The sequence below is a fragment of the Cnephaeus nilssonii genome (assembly GCF_951640355.1).
Source record: "Cnephaeus nilssonii genome assembly, chromosome: X".
NCBI lineage: Eukaryota > Metazoa > Chordata > Mammalia > Chiroptera > Vespertilionidae > Cnephaeus > Cnephaeus nilssonii.
The window spans coordinates 121,248,016-121,275,623 of record NC_137071.1 but is presented as its reverse complement, the minus strand read 5'-3'; the positions used below and the strand labels follow the sequence as shown (position 1 = coordinate 121,275,623).

The following is a 27,608-nucleotide window of genomic DNA, read 5'->3' as shown; positions in this document are numbered from 1 at the left end:
GAAGAGACGCTGAACAGAGTTTTCGGGTCATGATCTGGCCTCAGTGTCCCTGGGAGTTCCCTTGTGGGGGAGCCAGTGGGCAAGGTCACAAGCAAGTACTGAGAAGCAGGACTCCCCACTCCCGCATCTGGCAGGGCTAGAATGGAGACCAGAGACCTCATGGCCAATGGAAAAATAAGAGAAGTGCCCTCTTCTCAGCAATCAGGGGTGGGTTGCAGTAGAACCATTCTGTGAGGTGACCTAATGCCCTCAGCAGATCCAAGCTTCAGGGCATCAGAACAGGGTCAGTTCAGAAGATCCCGGGCCAGGCTCATCTTGGTATTTGGTCTTCATATTAAAGAATGCTACAGTGGTCACAGGGATCGTAGTGGTGACAGCCCTCACTATGTCTGTCTGTCTGTCTGTTTCTCTCTTTTTTTAAAAAATATATTTTATTGATTTTTTACAGAGAGGAAGAGAGAGGGATAGTTAGAAACATCGATGAGAGAGAAACATCGATCAGCTGCCTCCTGCACACCCCCCACTGAGGATGTGCCCGCAACCAAGGTACATGCCCTTGACCGGAATCGAACCTGGGACCCTTGAGTCTGCAGGCCGACGCTCTATCCACTGAGCCAAACCGGTTTCGGCTGTCTCTCTCTCTTTAAAAAAATATTTTTGCCCTAGATGGTTTGGCTCAGTGGATAGAACATCGGCCTGTGGAACAAAGGGTCCTCGGTTCGAGTCTGGTCAAGGGCATGTACCTCTCTGTTGGGTTGCTGGCTCCTCCTGGCCCAGGCCCTGGTCAGGGCGCATGTAAGAGGCAACCAATCAATGTGCTTCTCTCACATTGATATTTCTCTCTTTCCCTCTCTCTAAAAATCAATGGGAAAATATCCTCGGGTGAGGATAAAAAAAAAACTAAAAAAAAAAAAAAAAATATATATATATATATATATATATATATATATATATTGTTATTGATTTTAGAGAGGAAGGGAGAGGGAGAGGGGGATAAGGGATAGAAACATCAATGATGAGAGAGAGTCATTGATCAGCTGCCTCCTGCACGCCCCACACTGGGGATCGAGCCCGCAACCTGGGCATGTGCCCTGATGAGGAATCGAACCGTGACCTCCTGGTTCATAGGTCGACACAACCACTGAGCCACACCAGCCGGCCCATTCTGTCTCTTGAACACCTCGTTCGGCTCCAGACAGGCTGCCCACCACACCTGCCACCCTCCTGCCATGCTGGGATGTCCCTCCACCCTCTTCCTCCAAGTAGCTGCCCCTGGATCAACTGTTTCTGAGCTCCTTCCTTCCCATACTCTCAGAGGTCTTCATATTGATTAGGATTTTCTGATTGAAGGAAGAAAAAAGCAAGAAAATAGATTTATTCGGCATGATGCTGGATAGATCACCAAACTGGTGGAATGTCTGATCAAACAGGTCTTGGGACACACAGGTATGACCTATTAAGGCCTGGGCTGCAGTGCAAGTTGCTCTGCCGCTAGAGCCATGATGCAACCCCAACCAACCAAAGGTGCAATAGAGGGATCTGTCCATGGTAGACACTGTGCCTTGCAGTCTGCGGAAAGCCTCCGTAGAAAGATCTCAGCACCGACTCATAAAGGTTGGGAGCAAGGCCGTTTCTTCTGTGGCAGAGCCTACTCACCACCCAGAACGCAGCTGCTATCATGCTACTGGGCTGTGGTACAGACTTAGAGCCTGACCATAGGCCGTCACGTGCCTATTGACTGGAGCTGCCTGTCATGAGCTGAGTACCAGCAGAGCCAAGCAGGCAGAGCAGCAATCCAGTGGAGATGGCACCTTCAGGTCCAAGTCGAACTGGGGCCAGATGCTCAAGTCAGGGATATGGACAGGTAGTCTAGACCCCAGATCCCTTGCCTCTATCACAATGGTACTCTCCCTCAGCTCACACCTTTGGACTTATAGCAGGAGGTTCCCTATGACTGACTGATGAGGGGGAAACACTCAGACCTGATTCATGGATGGGCATCTCACTATAGCCTCACTACAGTCCCACTCGGGGAAGAGGTCGTGTAAAGACCGAGGTGAAAAATAGAGTGATGGCGCCGCTGGTGTGGCTCAGTGGTTGAGGGTTGACCTATGAACCAGGAGGTCACAGTTAGATTCCCGGTCAGGACACATGCCCAGGTTGCCAGCTTGATCCTCAGTGGGGGGAGTTCAGGAGGCAGGTGATCGATGATCCTCTCTCATCATTGATGTTCCTATCTCTCTCTCTCCCTCCCTTCCTCTCAATAAAAAAATATATTTTTAAAACAGAGTGATGCAGCCACAAGCCAAGGAACAATACAGATTGCTGGGCGCCCCCAAGAAGCTAGGAAGAGACAAAGAAGGACACTCTCTTAGAGCCATAAGAGGGAGCATGCCCCTGCCAACACCTTCATTTTGGTCGTGAAGCCTCCAGAACTGTAACAGAATACATTTCTGCGGTTTTAAGCCACCAGGTTTGGGAGTCCCCTCTTCAGGTCTGGGACAGACAGTTCTGAGATGCACTCTATCCAGCTCCTAGCAAGGTCAAGTGCCAGCAGCTCCCAGTGCCCGCCAACATGAGAGGGCACCCTGGCTTTCATCCTGAGCTCACTTTCCAACACAAACAATCTGCCCACCAGACCTTGTCTCAAGGTCTGCTTTTGGGGACACTCACATCCTTTCTCCAGAGTCCTATAAATCAGGAGTCAGGGAGGAAAGAAGGGCTTTGGAAGGTCCTTCCCACACCGTGGGGGTGTAATTAAAGGGCCCTGTGTGGTTAATGATTTTGTCACTTGCCAAAGCCTGGAAATAAGGCGTGCAAGCCAGGGAGCTTGAGCTCAGCAGCTCTGCCGGGCACCCACGGGATGAGCTTTCCAGGCAAAGGCCTTCTCTCTCTCTAGGCTTGTCCGAGAAGAAAGGACAGGCTGTGGGAGAGAAGAGGAAGAGATGGAGGGAATGTTAAAGCTCTGTGCCTAAGCTTGAGCTGGGGATTAGAGACACAGGTAGGTAGGCAGGCAGCAGACCCAGGCCGACCTGTGCTCACGCGAGGGCTCCGGGGCATCCCAAGAGGCTTGGCAGGCTCTCACCAGGATCCACGCCATCTCAAGCTTTTTTTCCTTTTTATTCTTAAAAGAAACACCAAAAAACAAAGGTGTCCATTTCAACAACAGCGAACGAAAGGCCGAGTTAAACGAGAGAGGCCCTCATTAACGGGGGGGGGGGGGGGGGGGGGGAAAGGAGGGAGGGGTAGAGGCATTCGGGCTGCTGCGTGAAGGACCTGGCAAAGGGGCTGAAATTGCGTCCCCCTCGGAGGCCCTAAGCTCTCTCAGAGATCCCGGGGAGGCGTTTCTCCAAACGGGATCCCCCGTCTCCCAGGCCGGCCCCGCACAGGCGGTACGTCCAGTGCTGGGCACCCCGGGGCTCCACGCCTGGGGTGGCAGGGAGCCAGGGGTCGCCCCCCTTCAAGGTTCGTATCCAGGCCCCGCCCCTGGCTTCCCGCGCCAGCTCCCGAGGCCTCCTGCCGCTCGCGCTCCCACCCAGCCCCGCTCTCCTCCCCCGCGCGCGTGCGCCCCGTCCCCGCGCCCCTCCCCCGCCGCCACCGCGGCCGCGCGCGCGTGCCCGTCGTCTCGGGCGGGAGCTGGAGATAGCGGGGCCAGCTGGGGTCCGGAGAACGGGCTCCAGGAGCGCGGGGAGCGCGGCCGGGCGAGGCAGGAGCTCGGGCGCGGGTCTGGCCGCGAGCGGGGGTCGCTGCCGCGCCGCCGCCCCCCGAGTCGGCGGGCCGGGCCGCGGCGCTGAGCGCGAGGGCCAGGCTCCCCGGGCCGGCGGCCATGGGCGGGAGCCGGAGGAGGCAGCGGCAGCGGCAGTGGCGGGCCCCGCGGGTGGGGAGGCGCGTGGCCCACGGCCCCTGACGCCCCCGGCGGCCCGGCGCGCCCCCGCGCCTCCTGGGGGGCTGTAGCCAAGCAACGCCCGGCGCGCCCGCCCATCCCCCCGCTTCCCTTTTTTTTCCCCTGGCCGGGTGCGAGGGAGCATGCTGGCCCCTGGCCTCAGCCAACCAAGAGTTAACCCGAGGGGCGTGGAGCTGCCCCCCCCTCGGGGGCGTGCCCCCCTCCCCCGCTAGGCGGCCCGCCCCCTGCTCTAGGGTATGGCTCCGGGCCCTGGCCCGGGACCCGAGGTCCCGCGCAAGGGCCAGTGAAAGGCGTTTACCCCATTCTGCCCTCTCCCTCGCCGGCCAGCACCATGGGATGTAATATGTGCGTGGTCCAGAAACCGGAGGAGCAGTACAAAGTAATGCTTCAGGTAGGGTGGCTGGGCCGCTGGGGTGGGGAGGCGTGGGCGCCACCTGGGGAGGAAGCCGGCCCGGGGGTGAGGCCTGGTGGAGCCGGGGTGGCAGATGTGGGAGGGAGGGCCGGAGGGTTCTAGAGGGAGAGGTAGGGAGCCATCCTCGCCCTCAATTTCTGCAGCTGCTGGGTGTTGGCGCTCATGGGAACCAGTCACAGACAGAGGGGGGAAGCTGCGTGGGGAGGGGGTGCGGGGGGGCGCATCCTCTGGGCTCTGGTTGTAGATTGGGACGGCGAACATCGGGTTCAGGTCGGACCGGGTCGGGAAGTTGGGCTCGGTCCGATTCCGGTGCGTTTGGGAGCTGGGAGGCGGGATGCTGAGGGCGCCGGTGCTGGGTAGAGGTTGCATAGCAACGAGCTTCTTCACCCAGCGCACGCTTGCGGTGCTGGACCCAGAGCAGGACAGGGAGGTTGGCGCCCCGCGACGGAGGACCACCAAATCCAGGTCTCGTCGGGACAGGGGCGCAGGAGCGCGCGGGCAACCGGAGGCCCCGCAGATGCTTGGCCCCGTCGGGGATGCCTACCCCAGCACTCACTCTCCGCTCCGGCCCTGCCCAAACGGTGGGCTCCCAGACCTTGGGTGCTTCCGGAGAGTGCCCAGCCTGCTCTCTCTCTCTCTCTCTCTCTCTCTCTCTCTCTGGTCCTCGAGGGGTGTGGACCGGGCGGTGTGTGGCTGGGAAGAAGACACCGAGCTGCGCGCTCCGGCCCGGACTCCAGCTCCGGGGCTGGGAGCGGGGCTTCCTTGCCTGTGCGTGGCGTTATTTCGTGAGTGCGTACCTGTGCCCCATCTATATGTGCGTGGGGGCTCCTGCGGCCCCCGCGTGTGTGTACTTTCTGTGTGCGCCCTGAGAGCTGTCTAGAGAAATGTCCCAGATGGTGTGGCCTGAGACGCCCCCCCCCCCCCCCCCAGGACTAAGTGGAGTGAGTTCAAGGTCAGAGGGAGTGGAGACCCAGGGGCAAACCGACACAGACAGATAATGCTCTTCAACTCCGTGTTCGTTGGTCAGGACTGGGGAATAAATGCAGGCAGGAGCAGTGCTGGCTGGGGGAAATGGGGTCCCCTTAGAAGAATAGGGGGAACCCCTACAGGTATCAGCGGGGTCTCGGGAAGTGGGAAGAATCAGTGCCTCAGGGGGTTGGGGAGGCCGGGAAAGCCCAGCATTTGTGCTGGGAGCCTAGTTCTTCTGGCCCCCATGAAGGGGGGCGGGCGGGCGGGCAGGAGGGCGATCTTGCCCTAGCCTGGAGACACTCCTCCGCTCTCTACCCGAAGGTCTCCGCTTTTCACGCTCCCTACTCCCCCAATCCCGTTCCTTGCTATTCATTGCTTTTGCCTCCTCCTGGGATCGGGTTAGGGAATGACCCAGGTTGGGACCTAGAGGCAGTCCTGTGGAATCCCAGTGACGGGCACCTGGGCTACCAGAGGGAGGTGGGCTGCGCAGGTTGGTCCATGCGGCCCAGGAATCCCATCCTCACTGCTTCCTTTCTTGGAATCATTTTATCAAAAGGCAAGCGGTTCCCTAGCGACTTTGCTTGGGGCGATGGGCGCTCTCTGCAGTGTGCAGATGATGTTTTATTTGAGTTGTATACTTGAAACCTGTATGGTTTTGCGAACCAGTGTCACCCCAATCAATTCAATAAAAAATAAAAATTTTTTTAAAAAAGGCAAGCGGTTCCAAAGTGGTGGGCTCTGGACTTGGCTGGGGAGGCACTGTGGTAACCCTTGGGGTGGGGGGCAGTCCGCATGGCAGTGGGAGGAGGCGCCTCAGGTTGGGCTGGGACTGCCTTCAGGAATCTCCATGTCTGAATCAATTCCAGGGCCAGGCTTTCCACCTTGAGAGAGAACCCCAAGTCCTGGGCAAGTAGGCCTTCAGCATGGGGGTCCTGCAAAGGCTAGTCACCCCCCCTCACCCCAATGCTGTTTCCTGGTCTGGGCTACAGCCCTCCCTGACTGAGTCCCTGGGAACGCCGCTCCCTTTTACAGCTCCTGCGAAAGTTTGGACAGAAGCAAGCGGGGGCTGGGTGCCGTTGTAAAAGAGGAACCGTCCTTTAAGTTAAGGGAAGACAAGAGAGAATTGAATGTGTAAAATCTGGAAAGCAGAGAAAGCCATTCGCTATCTCAGATGAGCCCATTTTGGGGGGGCTGGAGTCTCAGGCAGAGAAGGGAGAACTTTTGCCCGGAGCCTCTTCTCAAGCAAGGAAGCTTTTGTCCCCAAAGACCAGCTAGCTTCTGGGACCCCTTGCCTCTGGCCCCAGTGCTTCCGAAACACTGGTGTTCCCCCAGCTTCGGTGGCACTTCCCCCTGCCTCCTCCCTACCTGCCTGTGACCCCCGCACCTTACCCCACAGTAAGGGACACCACCGAGACACGGTGCTGCCCAGAGAAATGCACTTGTCCACCTGCATCACTTGCCACGTGACTTCCTCGGCAAGGGCTCCCCGGATCCTCTTCCTCGATCTTTAGAGGTCTCTGACCCCCAGGTTAAGGGAGACTTGAGTCTCTCCTAGCCTTGAGTGCCAGGCCTTTTTCGCCTGATGACTCGGGCACTTAAAAAACAAAACAACACGACAGCTTTATTGAGAGGATTCGCGTACCCTTACAGTGTACAAATTAGAGGGTTTTAGTCTATTCAGAGAGTTGTGCAATTATGACCTCTAATTCCAGAACATTTTCGTCACCTTAAAAAGAAACCCCGTACCCATTTCCCCCCCTCCCCCATACCTCCCGGCCCCTGGAACCTACTAATTTACTTTCTGTCTTTGTAGATTTGCCTTTTCCAGATTTTTAAAAATGGTTTTAAATGGAACCATACGATATGTGACTCTGTGTCTGGCTTCATTCATTTACCATCTTGTAGCATGTGTTACTACTAATTTTCTTTTTTACTATTAATTTTTTTATTGCTGAGTAATATTCCCTTGTACGGCTATCCCACATAATAGTTATCCATTCATCTGTTGATGGCTGTTTGGGTTGCTTCCATCTTTTGACAGTTGTGAATCATGCCGCGGCTGTACAAACGTCTGTTTGAGTTCCCACGTACTTTCAGTTTTATTAGGTGTATGCCCAGAAATGGACTTGCTGGATCATAGGGCAACTCTGTTTGACTTTTGAGGAGCTGCTTAACTTTTTCCAGTGAGGCTTAACCATTTTGCATTCCCACCAACAATGTAAGAGGGTTCGATTTCTGCACATCTTCCCCAACACGGTTTTTTAAATTAATGAATTAAGTTGTTAAAAGAGTTTTAATTGATTTTTCTTTCTTTGTTTCTTTCTTAGAGAGAGAGGAAGGGACAGGGAGAGAGAGACATCTATCCTGCACGCCTCTGGCCTCCAGCTAGCGTACCGGCTCCTGCACGCCTCCCGTCTGCTACTCGCCTTCCCGCTCCTGCACGCCTCGGGACTCAGGCACGCCTCCCGCCTCCCTCTCTCCTCCCCCTGCCTGCACGCCTCCCGCCCCCTGCACGCTTCCCGCCCCCTGCACTCCTCCCTCCCCCTGCACCCCTCCCGCCCCCTGCTGGCCTCCCGCTCCCTGCTCGCCTCCCGCCCCCTGCACCCCTCCCTCCCCCTGCACTCCTCCCGCCCTCTGCACCCCTCCCGCCCCCTGCACCCCTCCCGCCTCCTTCACCCTTCCTGCCCCCTGCTCGCCTCCCGCCCCCTGCACTCCTCCCTCCCCCTGCACTCCTCCCTCCCCCTGCACTCCTCCCTCCCCCTGCACTCCTCCCGCCCCCTGCACTCCTCCCGCCTCCTGCTCACCTCCCGCCTCCTGCTCACCTCCCGCCTCCTGCATCCCTCCCGCCCCCGGCACCCCTCCCGCCCCCTGCTGGCCTCCCGCCTCCTGCTCGCCTCCCACCGGGGATCAAGCCCACAACCCAGGCAAGTACCCTAACCTGGAATCCAACTGGCAACACCTCAGTGCACTGGAGGACGCCTAGGGTCCAACACATGTTTTTGGTAATAGCCATCCTACTGTGTGTGAGGTGGTAGCTCATTGTGGTTTTGATTTGCATTTCTTGATGGCTAATGATGTTGAGCATCTTTTCTTGTGCTATTTATTGGTCATTTGCGTATCCTTTTGGTAGAAATGTCTCTCTTTGCCAGTACCACATTGCTTTTATTTTAGCTTTGCAAGTAACATTTGAAACCAGCAAGTGTGAGTCCTCGAACTTTGTACTCTTCAAGATTGTTTTCGCTATTCTGGGTCCCTTGAGTTTCCATAGGAATTTTAGGATCAACCTGTCAACTTCTGAAAAGAAACCAGCTGATTTTATGGGAACTGCATTGAATTTGTAGATCAATTTGGGTGAGTAGTTATTACCCATGAACATGGGATGTCAATTTTAAAAATTATTTATTTTTTAATAGAGAAAGATAGGAGAGATAAGAGAGAGCAACATTGATTTGTTGTTCCACTTATTTATGCTTTCATTGTTTGATTCTTGTATGTGCCCTGATTGGGGATCAAACCCAAAATCCTGGTATATTGGGACGACACTCGAACCAACTGAGCTACCTGGCCAGATGGCCAGATGTCTTTACATTTGGGTCTTGAATTTCCTTCACCAAAGTTTTGTACTTTTCTTAAATTTATTCCTGTACATTTTATTTTTTATGATGCCATTGTGAAATTGTTTTCTCAATTTCCTTTTCATCTTTCTCATTGCCATTGTATTGAAATATAAGATTTTTGTATATTGATCCTGTATCTTGCAACCTTACTAAACTTCATTTATGAGCTTTAATAGTTTTTAGTGGATTCTTCAGGATTTTCTATATATGGGGGTCATGTGATGTGCAAATAGATATAGTTTTACTTTCTTTCCTACCTGGATGCCTTTTATTTCTTTTTCTCACCTATTCTATTTCCAGTAGAATGTTGAATAGAAGTGGGCATCTTTGCTTTGTTTCTGATCTAAGGGAAAGCTTCCAGTCTTTCACCTATGAGTATGAGGTTAGCCGTGGCTTTCTCCTAGATGATCCTTATCAGGTTAAGTCCCCTTCTATTCCTAGTCTGAGTGTTCTTCTCATGAAGGGTCATTAGATTTTGTCAAATGCCTTTCCTCTGGCTGTTGAGATGTTGACGTGACTTTGGCCCTGTATTCTACTGATATGGTCTATTGCAGTACTTTTTAAAAAATATATTTTTTTATTGATTTCAGAGAGGTAAGGAGAGAGAAACATTGATGATGAGAGAGAACCATTGATCGTCTGGGGATCGAGCCCGAAACATGGGCATGTGCCCTGACCGGCAATCGAACAGTGACCTCCTGGTTGATGCTCAACCACTGAACCATGCTGGCCGAGCTATTGCAGTACTATTTATATATATATATTTTAAATTGATTTCAGAGAGGAAGGGAGAGGGAGAGGCCGATCAATGATGAGAGAGAATCATTGATCGGCCACCTCCTGCACACCCCACACTGGGGATTGAATCCAAAGCCCGGGCATGTGCTCTGACTGGGAATCGAACTGTGATCTAGTTCATAGGTTGATGCTCAACCATTGAGCCACACTGGCCGGGCTATCGCAGTATTTTAAATGCAGCATGTCAGAACTCCAGCTCTATTTCTGTTATTCCAGTCATGTCCTCCAAGGGTGGATGCTGGGGTGGCAGGCGGAGTGGGGAGGTGAGCTTGAAACATCTAGAAAGGACCCGTAGCAGAGGCCGGGGTGGGGATGGGGGTGGAGGTGGGGGTGGAGGTGGAATGTTTGTTGAGTTAGAATCCGAAGGAGCCAGGTTGCAAAGGGTGGAAAGGGAGGAAGCAGCATCACCTAGCACAGTGGTCGGCAAACTCATTAGTCAACAGAGCCAAATATCAACAGTACAACGATCGAAATTTCTTTGGAGAGCCAAATTTTTTAAACTTAAACTTCTTCTAATGCCACTTCTTCAAAATAGACTCGCCAGGCCGTGGTATTTTGTGGAAGAGCCACACTCAAGGGGCCAAAGAGCCGCGTGTGGCTCGCGAGCCGCAGTTTGCCGATCTCTGACCTAGCACCATCTAGAGCCCAGGCACAAAATAAATGCCTTCCATGTGCCCCTGCTTGCTGGTCCTGTGTCCTTCTCTCTGGCGGGTCGAATCACACTCCACTCTGTTGAGCTTGTCTCTTGACTCCTTCTCGGACACCATCGTGTGCTGGCTGGCTGGCAGGCCTGGCATAGGAGGCTCAGGTGATAAAGGAAACAGCCAGCCCACTCCACCCATTCCCTGAAGGGCCCAGCCACCTCTGTTCTTCTCTCAGCGTCTAGGACCAGCGAGTCCACCGCCTGTCTTCGCCCCTCTGGCCACATCAGGAGAGGCCAAAGGACAACTCCCAGTTCTTCTGGTAGTCTCCCAGGCCGCCTTTTGTCCAACACCTGCTCGCTGAGCCCCCTCTGTGCCAGCCACCATCCTCTGTGCTAAGGATTCATTCAGCTTGGAACACCACAACCCCCCCACCCCACCCCCGGGGCCTTTTTACAATGGGGAGGGGTACTGAGCATGAACAAAGAGGCTCAATGGTGGGGGAGAGAAGGACCAGTCTCTGCTGAGAGCAGGGTGCAGGGCAGTGGGCCCATGCCTATCCCCTCTCTCCGAGACATATTTATCTTTTTTTTAAAAAAAAATATTTTTATTGATTTCAGAGAGAAAGGGAGAGGGAGAGAGAAACATCAATGATGAGAATCATCAATTGGCTGCCTCCTGCATGCCCCCTACTGGGGATCGAGCCGAAACCTGGGCATGTGCCCTGACTGGGGATCAAACTGAGCAAGCATGAAGCAGAGGACAGCTGGGCGACATATTTATCTTCCATGGCACCTCTCCCCACCTGATGTGCTCCCCCACCTCGCTTGGGCAGGGCTTTAGTTCTGTCCTTGTGAAGTAGGTCCCCTGGAAATCCTGTGGAGGGCATGAATGGGGCACTGAATCCCGATAGCCATCATGTGCATGGGCTCACCTTGCTTTATCATTGACCCAAGATTTTATTTTATTTAAAAAATTTTTATTGACTTCAGAGAGAGGAAGGGAGAGGGAGAGAGAGATAGAAACATCAATGATGAGAGAGAATCATTGATCGAGAGCCTCCTGCACACCTCCTACTGGCGATTAAGCCCCCAACCTGGGCATGTGCCCTGACTGGGAATCGAACTGGTGACCTCCTGGATTGGGTCATAGGTTGATATTCAAGCACTGAGCCACACCGGCTGGGCTTGACCCAAAATTTATTTTATTTTAGTTATAAAGGTTTCATTTTATATGGAAAGTTATTTGATCCAAGCTTTTAAAATGCCCTTTTTAAAAATATATATATATTTTATTGATTTTTTTTTTTTTTTTTTTTTTTTACAGAGAGGAAGGGAGAGGGATAGAGTCAGAAACACCGATGAGAGAGAAACATCAATCAGCTGCCTCCTGCACACTCCCCACTGGGGATGTGCCCACAACCAAGGCACATGCCCTTGACCAGAATCGAACCTGGAACCCTTCAGTCCGCAGGCCGACACTCTATCCACTGAGCCACACCGGTCAGGGCTTAAAATGCCCTTTTTTCCTTACCTCATTTCTGAGGACTGGCTGAACAATTGATAGAAAATTCTAGAAAATGCAAATCTATAGTGACAGAAAGAAGAGCAGCATTTGCAGGGATGGTTGGAAGGGAGGAATGACAAAGGGCATGAGGCACTTGGTGATGATAATAGTGCTCACTATCTTAATTACACACGTGTGTGTGCGTGCGTGTGTATAACATCAAAACTTTATAAATTATATGCTCTAAATATGTACAGTTGATAGTATGGCAATTATTCCTCCGTAAAGCTTTAAAAACAAAAAATAGCCTGGCCAGCGTGGCTCAGTGGTTGAGCTTCAGCCTGTGAACCAGGAGATCACAGTTCGATTCCTGGTCAGGGCACATGCCTGGGTTGCAGGCTCGATCCCCAGTGTGGGACGTGCAGGATCATTGATTGCATGGCTAATCAATGATCCGCTCTCATCATTGATGTTTTTGTATCTCTCCTTCCTTCTCAAAATCAATAAAAAATAAAAAATAAATAAAAACAAGAAATACATGTGAACACACACACACACACACACACACACACACACACACACCAAAGGACAAAAAGCAGGTGAGAGCGCTTAGCCCAGCCCGAGTCCTAGTAGGGCTGAGTGGGGTCTTTCCTTCCTTCTATCTCAGGTCCCTGCCAGGTAACACAGGGTGGTGTGCTGATACTTGCTCAGTGCCTTTCCTCAGCTGCTAAATGGGAATAAAGAGTGCCCGCCTCCTGGGGGGTCGTTGCCTTGGCACTGGATCCCCTGGGATCTCATTTGGGTGGGGGTGGAGGGGTGGGGTTGCTGCCATCAAGCCGTTAGGTCGGTTGTTAACATGTTGAAATTGGCTGGAGAAGGCCTTACTCCTCCTGGCCATGTCACAGTTAATGTCCAGTGACAGAAGAACGTCCGATATTATTCTGAGGGTCTCCTGATGTAAAAGCAATGCGCAGATTTGGTCCCTTTGCTCAGGAGTCCAGCCAAAGGAGGAAAGACTGAGAAGCTGGGGCTTGGGGGTGGCTTTGGGGTGTCACAGGCATCCCTCCTCTTCATAGTGCAATCTACCTCTTCCTCAGGCTTGCTTTGAGCAGAGGAAATGAAAAGGACTCCATAGAGAATACCATTTTGATTACTGCTAGACAGGGGCCAGCCAGGTTAGTCCAGAAGTGGGTGGGTGGGAGGGTGTTTTCAGCTGTTGTGCCTGCTGCTCTTTTCCAAACAGGATTTCTGAGGTTCCTGAGAGGCCTGCTTTCCCTGGGAAAGCATGGGCAGGGCAGATGGGTCAGATTTCAGCCCAGCATGTTTGGGCACCACCCACCCACTCAGCAGCTTTGGGGAGGGAGGAGGAGGGGAGAGGAGAGAGAAGACAGGCCTTTCGAAGCACTTGATTGGCGCCTGAACTCTGTTCAGGTGTGTGCAAGTCCCTCCTGGTTCCTCAAGAGGGCGCTCTGGGACAGCTGACTCCACCGTGGGGCCTTTGTTAAAATTTTGGATCTGAATGAACAGGTCCAGGGTGGGGCCTGGGGTTCTGAATTTCTCACAAACCCCCAGGCGATGTCCATGCTCCTGGTCCTTGGGCCGCACGCTGAGTAGTGAGAACCTCAGGTAGGAACTTGGATTAAATCAGTGAAGCCCCAAATCACACCAACATCACTTAGCACGTGAGTTTGTTACAAATAAGAATCGAGGCTTCACCTCAGACCTATCAAATCAATTTCCAGGGGTCGTTGCCCAAGGTGGGTCCCAAAGAACTAATCTGTTTTTCCAAGTCAGGTGTGGGAACTGATCCTCCTTTCCCATCACCCAACAGCCTTACCAACATCCAGGCAGCTCACATGGGCACCCAAGCGCACACACCACCCTCCGTGGAGGTGAAGGCCTCTCATGCTTCCTTTTCATGCAGTTGTCCCAGAGCAGGAAGGTCTTGGGGTTGTTATGGGAGTGGGATGGTACAGCTTATCCAGGGAGCCTCAGCTGGGAGCACACCATTCACTGGGCCAGTTACATGGTGATGGAGTGTACTGATGTGTCCTTGCTAGAATTATTTTTTAATATACATATATATATATTTTAAAAAATATATATTTTATTGACTTTTTACAGAGTGGAATAGAGAGTTAGAAACATTGATGAGAGAGAAACATCGATCAGCTGCCTCCCGCACACTCCCCACTGGGGATGTGCCTGCAACCAAGGTACATGCCCTTGACCGGAATCGAACCTGGGACCCCTCAGTCCGCAGGCTGACGCTCTATCCACTGAGCCAAACCGGTTAGGCATTTAATATTTTTTTATTGATTTCAGAGAGGAAGGGAGAGGGAGAGAGAGATAAAAACATCAATGATGAGAGAGAATCATTGATTGGCTGCCTCCTGCACGCTCCCTACTGGGGATTGAACACACAACCTGGGCCAGGGCCAAACCTGGGACCTTTCAGTCCCCAGGCCGATGCTCTATCCACTGAGCCAAACTGGCTAGGGCCTTGCTAGAATTTTTACAAATTAAGTGGCCCGGCTGGTGTGGCTCAGTGGTTGAGCATCGACCTGTGAACTGGGAGGTCACGTTTCGATTCCCGGTCAGGGCACATGTCCAGGTTGTGGGCTTGATCCCCAGTGTACGGCATGCAGGAGGCAGCCAATCAATGATTCTCTCATCATTGATGTTTCTATCTCTCCCTTCCTCTCTGAAATAAAAAAAAATATTTTAGAAAATACAAATTAAGGCATTGTGTAGCCACAATACAATTTATTCAGGCAAGAATCATTCTTGGATGGTAACACCATTAGATAAAGGTTGGTGGAGAACAGGATCTTCACAGGGTCTCAAGGCATTACCCCAAATTTCTTGTGAATTAGGCAGGGAAAATGCAACTTTGCCACCGATAGCCCTGGCAGCCTCCACCATGACTACATGATCAAACCAACCAAGGCTCCCCAGTAGTAGGACAACCTGACCCCAGCCCCTCCGGATTGGGGGGAGGGGTAGGGGGGGACAAGGATAAGGAGCGTCGGCCTATGGACTGAAGGGTCCCGGGTTCGATTCTGGTCAAGGACACATGCCTGGGTTGCGGGCTCGATACCCAGTAGGGGGTGTGCAGGAGGCAGCCGATCAATGATTCTCATCATTGATGTTTCTATCTCTCCCTCTCTGAAATCAATAAACATTTTTTTTTTAATAAAAAGGATAAGGATACAGCAACTTGTCAAAGTGCTTAAGCTGAATCTAATGAGGGCAATTCCAGACTTGGACATTTTATTTTTAAAATATATTTTTATTGCCCTAACTGGTTTGGCTCAGTGGATAGAGCGTCGGCCTGCGGACTCAAGGGTCCCAGGTTCGATTCTGGTCAAGGGCATGTACCTTGGTTTTGGGCACATCCCCAGTAGGGAGTGTGCAAGAGGCAGCTGATTGGTGTTTCTCTCTCATTGATGTTTCTAACTCTATCCCTCTCCCTCTCTGTAAAAAATTAATAAAATATATTTAAAAATAGATATTTTTATTGATTTCAGAGAGGAAGGGAGAGGGAGGGAGAGAAACATCAATCAATGATGAGAGAGAATCATTGATCGGCTGCCTCCTGCATGCCCCACACTGGGGATCAAGCCTGCAACCCGGGCATGTGCCCTTGACCGGAATTGAACCTGGGACCCCTCAGTCCATAGGCTGACACTCTCTATACACTGAGGCAAACCAGCTAGGACTCTGGGACATTTTGTAAGGCAGCTGCCCTGGACTCTTCTAAGAAGTCAATGTCATGAAAATTTAAAAAGGGTAAATTGTTCTAGATTAGAGGAGAATAGAGACATAAACCAATGTAATGTGTGTGGTGCTTGATTGAATCCTGGTTCCAAAAAAAAAGAAAGCTGTAAGGGCATTAGTGGTGTAGTTGGAGAGATGGGGAGGTGGCTATATCAGAGCTAAATCCATGAGCATGTTAAGGGTGTTGTGGTTTCCCCGGGAAATGGCAGGGTGCATCTTACTGTGGGGAGTGTATGTGCAGAAAGGAGGCATCAGGGGCAGCTGATGTCCACTATCAGATGTTCCAAAGTTCCTGTGGATTGACAAATTTTCAAAATCCAGCGTTGGGAAGACCTGAAGGAGGACTTATTTCTGTTGGGCCACTGAAAAGACAGAAGTGCAGCCTGGCCAGTGTGGCTCCGTGGTTGAGCATGGACCTATGACCCAGGAGGTCCCAGTTTGATTCCCCATCAGGGCAGATGCCCGGGTTGTGGGCTCAGTCAGGGCAGATGCCCGGGTTGTGGGCTCAGTCCCCAGTGTGGGGCGCGCAGGAGGCAGCTGATCAATGATTCTCATCATTGATGTTTCTATGTTTCTATCTATCTCCCTCCCTTCCTCTCTGAAATCAATAAGAGTATATTTTTAAAAAATGCAGAGAACCTGTCCCTGGCTCAGACGGCCATTCTCCGCAGAGGCTTCTGTCTAGGCCAGTGCTCTGTTGCCTTGGAAGTCCCCGTAGCACTTGTCTGGGCTGGGGAAGCCAGAGACACAGCTGTGTCCGGTGTCCTCTGGACACTCCGGACTGCAGAGCTGAGCGCCAGCTGGTCCATCAGAGCTCCCCGCGCCAGGGCAGAGGGTAGTTCTGGTTTCTATTTTCTCCTAGCCCCAGTTTCCTAATCAGAGTGGAGTTAGTTGAGTCATAATAGCAATTATGTAATTAAACACATCCCTGAGGCCTTACTGAGAGTGAAAGGGCCTTCCCGGGGCTTCCCAGGGAGTCCCCCTGGGACCCCCGGAAAACCTGGCCTCCTTTTCCCTCCTCCTGCCCTGCGCAGATCCCTCATCAGAGCATTTGGGAAGAGGGAGAGAAGGGAGATAACACGGGAGAGACAGGCTCTTTGTCTGAGGCTCTGGGCTGGGAGGGGGCGGGGCGAGCGCGCCTAGGGCCCCGCCCTCCGCCACTGGCCGCTCTTGCACCGCCAAGGGGCAGGGGGACGGGTTGGGGGCAGCTGCAGCGGCTGTGGCTGCCCTCCCTCGCCTGCACCAGGCCCCTGCCCAATCCAGGCCCCTGCCCAATCGCGACTGCCCCCTGAGCGTCCTGCGTTGCTCTCCTCCGTCCCCGTTGATGAAGATGTTCTGGAATTAGATCGAGGTGATGGCTGCACAATGCGAATACACTACTAAATGCCACCGAACTGTACATTTTCAAATGGTTAAGATGGTGAATTTTGTGTTAGGTATATTTTACCACAGTAAAAAATAATGCTGCTCTTAACGTCCTTGCAATTTGCATGCCATTTGTCATCATTTTAGGATCTATTCTTTAGAGCAAATTTACTGGATCAGAGGGTATGACGGACATTTTCAAACTTAATTGACATAGTCCTTCAGGAAGATAACCATTGTACACTCTGGGGTAAGGACCAGACTGAGTGTGTGATCGGGTGACGGGCTCAGCCAGGATGAGGGGGTGCGGAGTGCCATGGGGCCTGGAGGTGGCTACTGCCCTCGGGACCTGTGTGGTGACGGGGCAGTGAGTGCTCTGTCAGTGTGTCAGCAGGAACCAGGCTGTCTGAAAGCTGTGACGGCCTCCTGGGTCACATTTGGGCAAAGGGGTGCCCCTAAGGCCCCGGTCCTCTCTTCCTGGTGGAAGTGAAGTGATTTCCAGCAGCAGGAATCAGCCGTGTGCGGAGAGGCCCCGAGGAGAGAGCATGAAGTCTCAGGCAAGGCAAGCGCAGCGTGCGTTTTCCGACAATGGGCGCTTCCGGCGCAGCTGACCACCCCGGGTCCACGTGGGAAACTCCTGGGAAGGCTGCGTGGGGCTCCTTGGGGCCTGGCTTCCTCTCTGATCTGAGGGTGACCTGAGGACTCTCTGTCTGCTCTGGCCTAGCCTGGGCCTCCCCATGCCCATCCTAGCCTTGGACTCCCGGTGGGCCCCCTCAGGTCAGAAATCGAGGTGTGGTGGGAGTGTATTCTGTGAGTTCCCGAGAGTCTGATGGGAACCAAGTCACGCGGCTGTGAAGCCTCATCCACGTGTTAGGTTTACCGGGGTCCAGCCTGTGCCGCGCGCTTAGCATGCTCAGCAGCCTTCCTGGGCTGCCATGCCCCGGTGTTTGGGCAGAGCCTCGGCGAGGGTCTGCTACCCAGCGAGTGGTTCTTCCATCGGGATGGACACACAGGTACCTGGCCTTGAGTGGCTATATGAGACAGGAGGGGGCAGGAAGTGATGAGCAGGTGCCCAGGACCCCCGTTCCTATTGCTCTAGTCCCCAGAAAGAAGGATGCGTGAAGGGACAGGAAAGAGTGGCAGCTGTGCAATGGGTAAAAAGGCAATGGAGAGCCCCCCCCATCCCCGCCTTCCCCCCCCCCCGCCCCCCAGATGAATAATTTACCAAAAGGTTAGGATGGAGACAAAGGAGGATAATGACACAGGCTGACACTTAGTGCTGAGTGGGGAGGTGGCAGAAGTGGGGGGAGGGGAAGCAAAGAGCTTCTGGAGGAGAAGAGGGTTCAACACGGTCATTCACCCACCCTCTGCTAGTCTAAACCCCGGTTCCTCACCCACACAATCCATTCGCACCCAGGCCCCCACACCCCCACTCACAGCCCTACCCAGACCACACCCACCCAATTCATAAACACCCACCCCTGCGCACACTCTGCCTACCCACACACCTGCCCCTAGGCCTCCCCATCTCAGCCAGAACCCTACCTATATCCCCACACCCTATCTCCACCCCCACTGCCATTCATACACCACACGGGGACCCACCTCCTATACCCCCCCAGCCCCTACTACATAAAGCAAGAGGGGGCTTCTCCCAACTGTCCCACTGAGCCCACTCCCCATTCCCTGAGCCCCCAGCCCCACGCTGCCCCCCACCAGGCCGGAGATGCTGTGGCTCCTCAGGGCCCCTCCAGCTGTTCTTCCGAAACTCAGGAACTCTGAACTCCGTAGGCACCCGACGGTTTTCTGTATTTTTCAACTGTTCTGCAATGAGCCCGTGTTTCTTTCATAATTAGACAGAATTGGCGAAAACATGATCTTTTCTGACCATGGACTGTTTGGAGAGGGGGGAGACAGAAAGCCGGAGATTATCTACAAGGACATAATCACCTAGCAAAAAGGGAATGAAGTACCCAGGAGCCGCGGGCGGCCAGGGGTCCCTGACACCCGAGCTTTCCTAGGACACCAGGGGCTGGTCTGTCACGTTGCATCTGGGAAGACATGGTGTTCCGGTTGGGTGGGGCATCTCTATGAGGAACCACATCCCCCTGAGACATTCCGGAGGAAGGTGGCACTGTGTGTGAGAATGAGAAGACGGGGACAGCACAGCCAAGCAGAGAAGCCGGGGGCCTTGGCCCATGTGGGGCCCTGTCCATGGGTGCACACTGGGTCCCCGGGACCCCCACTCCCCATGCTGGCTGTCAGGGACTTGGCTTCCACCTGCAAACCAGCCTCCCCGTCGCTTCCCCTGATTCAGGGCAGGTAGCACCTGCTCAGGGAGCCTTCCCTTACCCCCCGCTCCCCCGCTCCCCAGGCTGGCCCTGAGCTTCCATGGCAGCCCCCAAAGGTCTGTCTTCGCACTTCCCTGCTGGCTGTAGCCATTTGGGGCGTCACTGCTAGTGGGTGGCCTCCCCAGGCCCAGAACAGCCCTTCCACAAGCTGCTGTGTAAATTGAAGACCCTGCCTTTCCCCCCCCCCCCCCCCCCCCTGCTCCAGGGCCTGGCCCCATGGCAGGTGCTGGCTGTTTGTTTGGTCATTAGTCTTCTTACCTCCCTGCCAAGCAGGGCCTTGAGGCTGCAGCGTATGCTGCGGGCTCCACTAGCTGGAAAGGGACCATCCCAGAGCCCAAGGCGCACAGGCTACTGCGGGGAAATTAGGGACTTCTATCCCCAAGTTACCTTTAGGGCAACTTGCTCTACCCAGCTGAGACCCTGCCCTGGAGCTCCATCTCCCGGAAGGCCCTCTGTCCCCCAGCCGGTATCAGCCTGCTTTTCCCTAGAGCCTGCTCCAGCCCCACCTTCTTCTTGGCCCCAGAGCCTGCCACGGCCTCCTCCTCCCCTGCTCACCCCACTCTGACCACTGCGCGCATCCTGGCCTGGCTCATGACCTTGACTCACCCCCTTCGTCTTGCTGAGCCTTGGTCCCTCATCTGCCAAATAGGTCAGCTTCAGATTTGGGCACGTCAGGCGCCCAAGCAACGGTGGTGGTTGGATAAGGGCCACTTCCTCGGCCTTAGACTGCCTTGCGATGCCACCAGGCTCTGTGTGTGTTGGCCTTTTCTCTTTGGCGAGTCCCTCACTACCTTGAGGACAGAGACCCTGTCCTTTGCATCGTCTTGCTCTTCCCTGACCCTCCCGCCCGAACCCGTCACGGGTCTTCCTCTCACACAACAAATGCTCACTTATTGCCAAGGGGGGCTCCGCAGTCTTTCAGTTGCTCACTCCGGCCTCCGCTGCCTGAAGGAGAGGCAGGGTTGGAGTGAGGGCGCAGAAGGGTGGGGGCCCCCCGGGGGAGGGCTGAAGGATGTCCTAGTGCGTAGTCACTGGGGCTCCCTGGCCTCCGGGGCATGGCCCAGCATCCCCAGACAGCACTGCGTGGGGACAGGGCTGAGAAGTGGGGTTCGCCTGGAAATGAGGGCGCTATGGGTAAGCAGAGCAGATTTCTTTTTTTAAAAAATATATATTGATTTCAGAGAGGAAGGGAGAGGGAGAGAGAGAGAGAAACATCAATGATGAGAGAGAATCTTTGATCGGCTGCCTCCTGCACACCCCATACTGGGGATCGAGCCCGCAACCCGGGCATGCGCCCTGACCAAGAATGGAACCGTGACCTCCTGGTTCATAGGATGAGCCACGCAGGCCGGGCAGCAGATTTCTTGGTTGCGCAGATTGGGGCACTGGTCAGTGGGTTCTCACGGGGGCATGTCTCTGCCGCAGGTGAACGGGAAGGAGCTCTCCAAGCTGTCTCAGGAGCAAACCCTGGAGGCCCTGCGTTCCTCCAAGGAGCCCCTGGTGATACAGGTGTTGAGACGCAGCCCCCGCCTCCGGGGGGACAGCTCCTGTCACGACCTGCAGCTGGTGGACAGTGGCACTCAGACTGACATCACCTTCGAGCATATCATGGCGCTGGGCAAGCTGCGCCCGCCCACCCCACCCATGGTCATCCTGGAGCCGTACGTCCTGTCTGAGCTGTGAGTCGCCCTCAGGAGGGCCCCGGGCCCTGCCTCCAGAGAGGGCACGCCATCAGGGGCAGCCATCCCCACCCCATCCAGAGGCTGTGTTGCTGCAGCTCTGGGCATGGCGGGGAGACCCCCGACTGGCTTGTCCTCTCAGGCGGGAAGCAGGCTCCTTGGCCTCCAGAGTTGACTGTGGCACCCCAGGGCTCAGAAATCTCCAGGCCTCTAGCCTCAGGCTGAACACCAGCCGGGGAAGGGGCCGGGGGAGGTTGACACACAGGCTCCTCATTGTATCTACCCCCAGGGCCAAGGGAGGACCATCCTGGGATCTTGCTGCTGGAAGGTTGAGGTCCTCAGCTCCTCCTCCATCCTCTCTCCTCTGCCGTCCCATCGTCTTCTGCCTCACAAGCATCACCCCTTGAATCTTCTTGCATCCTTGTCTGTCCCATCTCTCTCCCTGCTCTGAACTTCTTCCATCTCTTCGGCTTCTTTCTTTGGCTTTGGCCCCCTCAGAAGAAGGGCCTCTCACCCAGGCCTGGTGGCTCATGACTGTGTGAGCACTGACTCATTCTGCTAGTCTAAACCCCGACTGCAGGGAGGTGGTCCCGGGATCCCCTCGCAGAGAGGTAGGCCCAGGGCTGCCGGCTGCCAAGCTTAGCTTCGGGGCAACAAGGGCCACCCTTGGAGGGAGAGTGGGTCCTTCTCTGCCCCCCAGCAGTCCTCCGGGGCCTGGATAACTCCTGGGGGCGTTGCATGAGTGGGGTCAGTGCTGGGCGGGAAGGATACCCACAGTTTGGAGAAGTCACTGCCAGCTGGCATGGTTTGAGGAGTCTGAGCTGGGGGACGGTGCGGGACAGGCTTAGGGGTCTAGGCATGCCTGCATCCTCAGTGCGGACCCCTGCACCCTCCTGGTCTATGCATGGATGCATGTAGCTCAGAAGGAGGGAGTTCTGGAAGAATAGTCTGACCATCTTCCCTGAGGGTGTACCCAGAAGCAGGGCTCCATGCTGAGTGCCAGCTCGGGAGCTGGGGCTGGGGCAAGGGCATGAGAGGAGCAGATGGCCAGCCTGATCCCCCCCCCTTCTCCTGGGCAGCCCCCCCATCAGCCATGAGTATTATGACCCAGCGGAGTTCATGGAGGGCGGCCCGCAGGAGGCAGACCGTGTGGACGAGCTGGAGTATGAGGTGAGCCAGGCGGCCAGGGCAGGGCCCGCAGCCAGCCTCAGGAGCCAGTCCCAGGATGGCTGTCTACAGCCCATCTCAGGCCTGGCTCCTGCTGCTTCCAGGCGGCTGGGCCTTGTGGTCCTTCCCGGGATGTGGCTGGTTACTCAGGCTCACCCACCAAGTCTGGCTGAGTTGGGGAGGGCACGGGTGAGGTCACACGGTTGGTTTCTGTCAGTGAGTCTTGTGTCCCGCACATACATGTCTGTGTCCTATGCGTCCTGTGCGTCTCGTGCGTATGTCTTGGGCATTTCCTGGTAGGAAACACATGCGCCATTTGGGGATGGTAAGAAGGATCCTCCGAATCTGGAGGCTCAGCTCAGGTGAAGTGCTGCTGGGGATCCGGGCTGGGCCGTGCCCACCACCACGGCATGGGTCCTTGCTCACGTATTTCCGGGGCTTTCTTCCTCTGCTTCCCCCACGCCCCCTTGTGGCAGGAGGTGGAACTGTATAAAGCCAGCCACCGGGACAAGCTGGGCCTGATGGTTTGCTACCGCACCGATGATGAGGAGGACCTGGGCATCTACGTTGGAGAGGTATGAAGGTGGGGATATGGCAGTGGAGTCTTCTAGAAGGCAGCAGAGCCTCATGCTGTCCTTGGTGTGCTAGGACCTCAAAGCTGGACTTCGATGATGCCCATCTGTACTGCACCAGTGAGGGAAACGGGCACCATGGTGGTGGGTAGTGAGGCAGGGCCTGGCACACAGAGAATCCGCATAGCATCCAACTCCTTGGCCTTTGCACACTGCCCAGGGTGCTCAGGCTGCCCACAAGGACCCAGCTGCCAGGGATAAGGCCTGTTTGCATCAATAGTCAGTGAATGCCCAGCCTGACAGCCCTCCCCCAGCGTACGTTGCCAGGGTGGGACAGTGGGCAAGGCTTAGGCAGGCGGAGGTCCCAGCCGCCCTCCTGGCACTCATGGGGTCATTCTCCTCCACCTGTCTGTGTCCGCAGGAGGGGGGATGACTATCCCACTGCTATTTTTTGAGTATGGGAAAGTATCCTAGCCTCTGACACAAAAAAGAACAGGCTTTCATGCAAAAGAGTGTAAGGTTGCCAGCCAGCACATGGGCATGAGGGGGTGTTGGAAGGGGCTGGAAGGTTCGGGTCAGTAAGTTGGTGGCTCGTGCTAGGGAGAGGTGACTAGCCCCAGGCCCACTGTTCTGTCCCTGCCTCCTGGAGCTTGGGAACTCCTGGTCTGAGCTGAAGAGGGAGCGAGCAAGGAGCCTTAGGTTGGCTTTGGGGGCTCCCAAGGTGAGGCTGACCTGTTCTACTGAGAGGGCACCTTAGCAGACGTGCCAAGTCCCCACCCAGGATGTGTGTGCCTTGCAGGTGAATCCCAACAGCATTGCAGCCAAAGATGGCCGGATCCGAGAGGGAGATCGAATTGTCCAGGTGAGCAGGGCAAGCATGCCTGACTCCAGGCTCCACTGTGCCAGCTGCCTCTCCTCCTCCTCCTCATCCTCCTCCTCCTCCCCCTCCTCCTCCTCCTCCTCCTCCTCCTCCTCCTCCTCCTCCTCCTCCTCCTCCTCCTCCTCCTCCTCCTCCTCCTCCTCTTCTTCTTCTTCTTCTTCTTCTTCTTCTTCTTCTTCTTCTTCTTCTTCTTCTTCTTCTTTAAAAAATACTTTTATTGATTTCAGAGAGGAAGAGAGAGGGAGAGAGATAGAAACATCCACGATGAGAGAGAATCATTGGTCGGCTGCTTCCTGCACACCCCTTACTGGGGGATCGAGCTTGCCACCTAGGCATGTGCCCTGACCGGGAATCGAACCATGACCTCCTGGTTCATAGGTCGACACCCAATCACTGAGCCACACCGGCCGGGCTGCCCTACCACTTCTTAGCTGATCCCAGCTCTGTCCTAAGAGCTCAGCTTGGTGCCAGGCAGCCTAAAACTGGGCTGGGTCTCCTCTCTCTGCACAGCTGCCCTGGGTGACTCCCGTGTGCCCGTGGGATCTGCTCTGGCACCTTGCTAGCCTCTCTCCCCTCTGCCCCCCAGATGTGAGCACATCTGTCCTACGTTGTCCTGTGAGCACATGTGCCTTTGCACAGGCCAGGCTGTCCTCTCCTGAGGCACCTCCCACTTGTCTCCATCCTGCCAAAGCTTTTGGGGAGCCTGTTCCAGCCCAGGGTGCTCACCCAGGGCCCGCCCCTCAGCCAGCTCTGGCATCCCTGCTGATTGTTCCTCACCCACCACAGATAAACGGTGTGGACGTCCAGAACCGGGAAGAGGCCGTGGCAATCCTGAGCCAAGAGGAGAACACCAACATCTCCCTGCTGGTGGCCCGGCCTGAGAGCCAGGTGTGTGTCTAGCAGGGTGTTCTGGGTCCCCTCCCATTGGGCGTTCTGTCTTGGAATCTGCTGATCTGTGTCGGGGGCACAGACATGCCAACAGCCTGGCACTGATAGCGGGCTGGCAGTGTCCCAGGGCGTGTTTTCCCTTTTGGCCTGTGATGGCCAGGACCACCCCCTTTCTGGGGTTTTTAAACTTTTGCACTCAGATGTCGAGTGTGACTCGACACGGTTAGCATTAGAATAAAGGAATTGAGAAAAAAGCGAGTGCAAAGGGTTAACTCTATTGGGTATGGAACCTTGAGGCATCTGGAGGGGTGGCTGGGGAGGTTCTTAAGACAGTAGGGACATCATGGACCTGTCTCTGCAGCTGGCAAAGCGAATGAAGGACAGTGACCGTGATGACTTCCTGGATGTCTTGGGCTCAGAGAATGAGGGGAAGTTGAAATCCCCCCCTGCCCAGCAGGTGAGGAAGGAGGAAGGGCAAGGTCATGGGGAGGGCCAGCAGGAAGGGAGGGTGAGGAGGGGCCGGGGGGGGGGTGTGGGAGGTGGGCTGGACCCCAAAGCCCCTCTGATCACCCCATCCTCTTTTGGCGCCCCTGCTAATGGGACCCAGACTGAGTAGGGTTCATCTTTCTACCCCAGCTCGGAAAAGAAGAGGAGCCAGGAGCCCCGGATGTGGGCCCAGGCCTGAGCAACAGCCAGGAGCTGGACAGTGGGGTGGGTCGGACTGACGAGAGCACCCGCAATGAGGAGAGCTCTGAGCACGACCTGCTGGGGGATGAGCCCCTGAGCACCACCAACACGCCCGGCACCCTGCGCAAGTTTGGCCTGCAAGGGGACGCCCTGCAGAGCCGCGACTTCCACTTCAGCATGGACTCCCTGCTGGCTGAGGGGGCTGGGCTGGGGGGTGCTGAGGTCCCGGGCCTCACCGATGAGGAGTATGAGCGCTACCGGGAGCTGCTGGAGATCAAGTGCCACCTGGAGAATGGCAACCAGCTGGGCCTCCTCTTCGCCCGCGCCTCCGGTGGCAACAGCGCCCTGGATGTCAACCGCAACGAGAGCCTGGGCCACGAGATGGCCATGCTGGAGGAGGAGCTGCGGCACCTGGAATTCAAGTGCCGCAACATCTTGCGGGCGCAGAAGATGCAGCAGCTGCGGGAGCGCTGCATGAAGGCCTGGCTGCTGGAGGAGGAGAGCGTCTACGAACTGGGCGCCAGCGAGCCCAAGAAGCGCGAGCTGCCCGACATCTCTGAGCTGCCCGAGAAGTCTGACAAGGACAGCACCAGTGCCTACAACACGGGGGAGAGCTGCCGCAGCACCCCACTGCTCACCGAGCCGCTGCAGGAGAGCCCCCTGAGGCGGGCCGCTGCTGGCAACTCCAACTTGAATCGGACCCCCTCGAGCCCCCCTGTCGCCACCCACCCCAAGGCAGCTCCTCCACAGGGGAGCCCCGGCAAGTTCCGATCCCTCTCCCGGGATCCCGAGGTGGGCCGGAGACAGCACTCAGAGGAGCGCGTCCGCCGCAGCCCCAAGATGGGGGTCACCCTGGAGCGCGTGGGCCCCGAGGGCAGCCCTTACCTCTCCAGGCGCCACCGAGGCCAGGGCCAGGAGGGCGAGCACTACCAAAGCTGTCTGCAGCTGGCCCCTCCGCGCTGCCTGGAGGATCTGGGCCACGGCCCCTTGAGTTTGGCTGGTGGCCCTCGGGTGGGCGGAGCTGTGGCCGCAGCCAGTGAAGGGCCCCGCATGGAGTGGAAGGTCAAGGTGCGCAGCGATGGAACCCGCTATGTGGCCAAGCGGCCCGTGCGTGATCGCCTCCTAAAAGCCCGGGCCCTGAAGATCCGCGAGGAGCGCAGTGGCATGACCACGGACGACGATGCGGTCAGCGAGATGAAGATGGGCCGCTATTGGAGCAAGGAGGAGCGGAAGCAGCACCTGATCCGGGCCCGGGAGCAGCGCAAGCGCCGTGAGTTCATGATGCAGAGCCGGTTGGAGTGCCTGAGGGAACAGCAGAATGGCGACAGCAAGGCTGAGCTCAACATCATCGCCTTGAGCCACCGCAAGACCATGAAGAAGCGGAATAAGAAGATTCTAGACAACTGGATCACCATCCAGGAGATGCTGGCCCATGGCACTCGCTCAGCTGACGGCAAGCGAGTCTATAACCCTCTGCTCTCCGTCACCACCGTCTGAGCTGCCCAGGTGGGAGCCAGCTGCGATACAGGGCGGGCCCCCTGCCCCTGCCCAGGTCCAGTGAGCCTCCAGGAATCCCACCCCCCTCCTCTCCCGTAGAATCTAGTGTGTGTCTTTGTGCACAGGTGTGCACACACCTGTCTTTGTATTTGTGCACAGGACTTTGTTACCAGAGAGAAGCCCCCAAGGAGAATGGGCACCTCTTCCATTGTGTGTGTGCGCGTGTTTGTGTGTGCAACACTAGCCCAGGCACATGCACGTGCACACACTCCCCCCCTCCCCGCCCCCCCCAGCTCTCTCTCAGTGTGTTGAGCTGAAAAGGAGAGGTAAAGAGGATTGTCCTAAGCACAAGAGAATGTCCAGCTCCTGAGCTGAGCCGTCTCTCCCCCATGCTGGGAGCCTCCACTATTTGTAGACAAAGGCGACCCTGTTTTTGTGGTTTTTCTCCCTTTCTGTGCTTGCCAATTGTTTTTCTGTTTTGTGCACCTGCCCTGGGGGCTAGCAGCTCCTTCAGGCAGCCTGACAAAGGTGGAACCCCCCCTAGTGAGGGCTGGGAAGGAGGGGGGTGGGAGGGGAGTAAGAGAGAGGGAGGGTAGGGATGGGAGGGAAGGGATGGGAAGGAAGGGAAGAATGGGAAGCAGCTTTCCTGCTGGCCTCCGCTCTGAGGTGTGGGGACAAGGGCTTTTCAAGGCTCACCCCGGAGGCTACCTCCTCTGTGACCAAGGTAGAGCCGAGACTGGGGCCTGAGGGGCCAGTATCCATCCAAGAAGAAATACCTGAGCCCAGGGCTGTGCCTGCCTCCATGTGGCGTGTGGCTTCTCTTCTGAGGGTCGTGAGGGGTCCAGAAGCCAAGGCCCACGAGTAATAGCAAAAGAGCTTTGTGACAAGACCCACA

General features: G+C 55.4%; 1 protein-coding gene across 1 annotated transcript; it reads left to right on the top strand.

The window, feature by feature from the left end:
• The first annotated feature begins 3,624 nt into the window (after positions 1 to 3,624).
• PDZD4 (PDZ domain containing 4) lies at positions 3,625 to 27,050 on the top strand. The gene is made up of 8 exons (XM_079765837.1): positions 3,625 to 4,295; positions 20,769 to 21,022; positions 22,102 to 22,192; positions 22,666 to 22,764; positions 23,561 to 23,623; positions 24,428 to 24,529; positions 24,891 to 24,986; positions 25,166 to 27,050. The coding sequence occupies exons 1-8, from the start codon at positions 4,236 to 4,238 to the stop codon at positions 26,711 to 26,713; spliced, it is 2,313 nt and encodes a 770-aa protein (XP_079621963.1). The 5' UTR covers positions 3,625 to 4,235; the 3' UTR covers positions 26,714 to 27,050.
• The last annotated feature ends 558 nt before the right edge of the window (positions 27,051 to 27,608 follow it).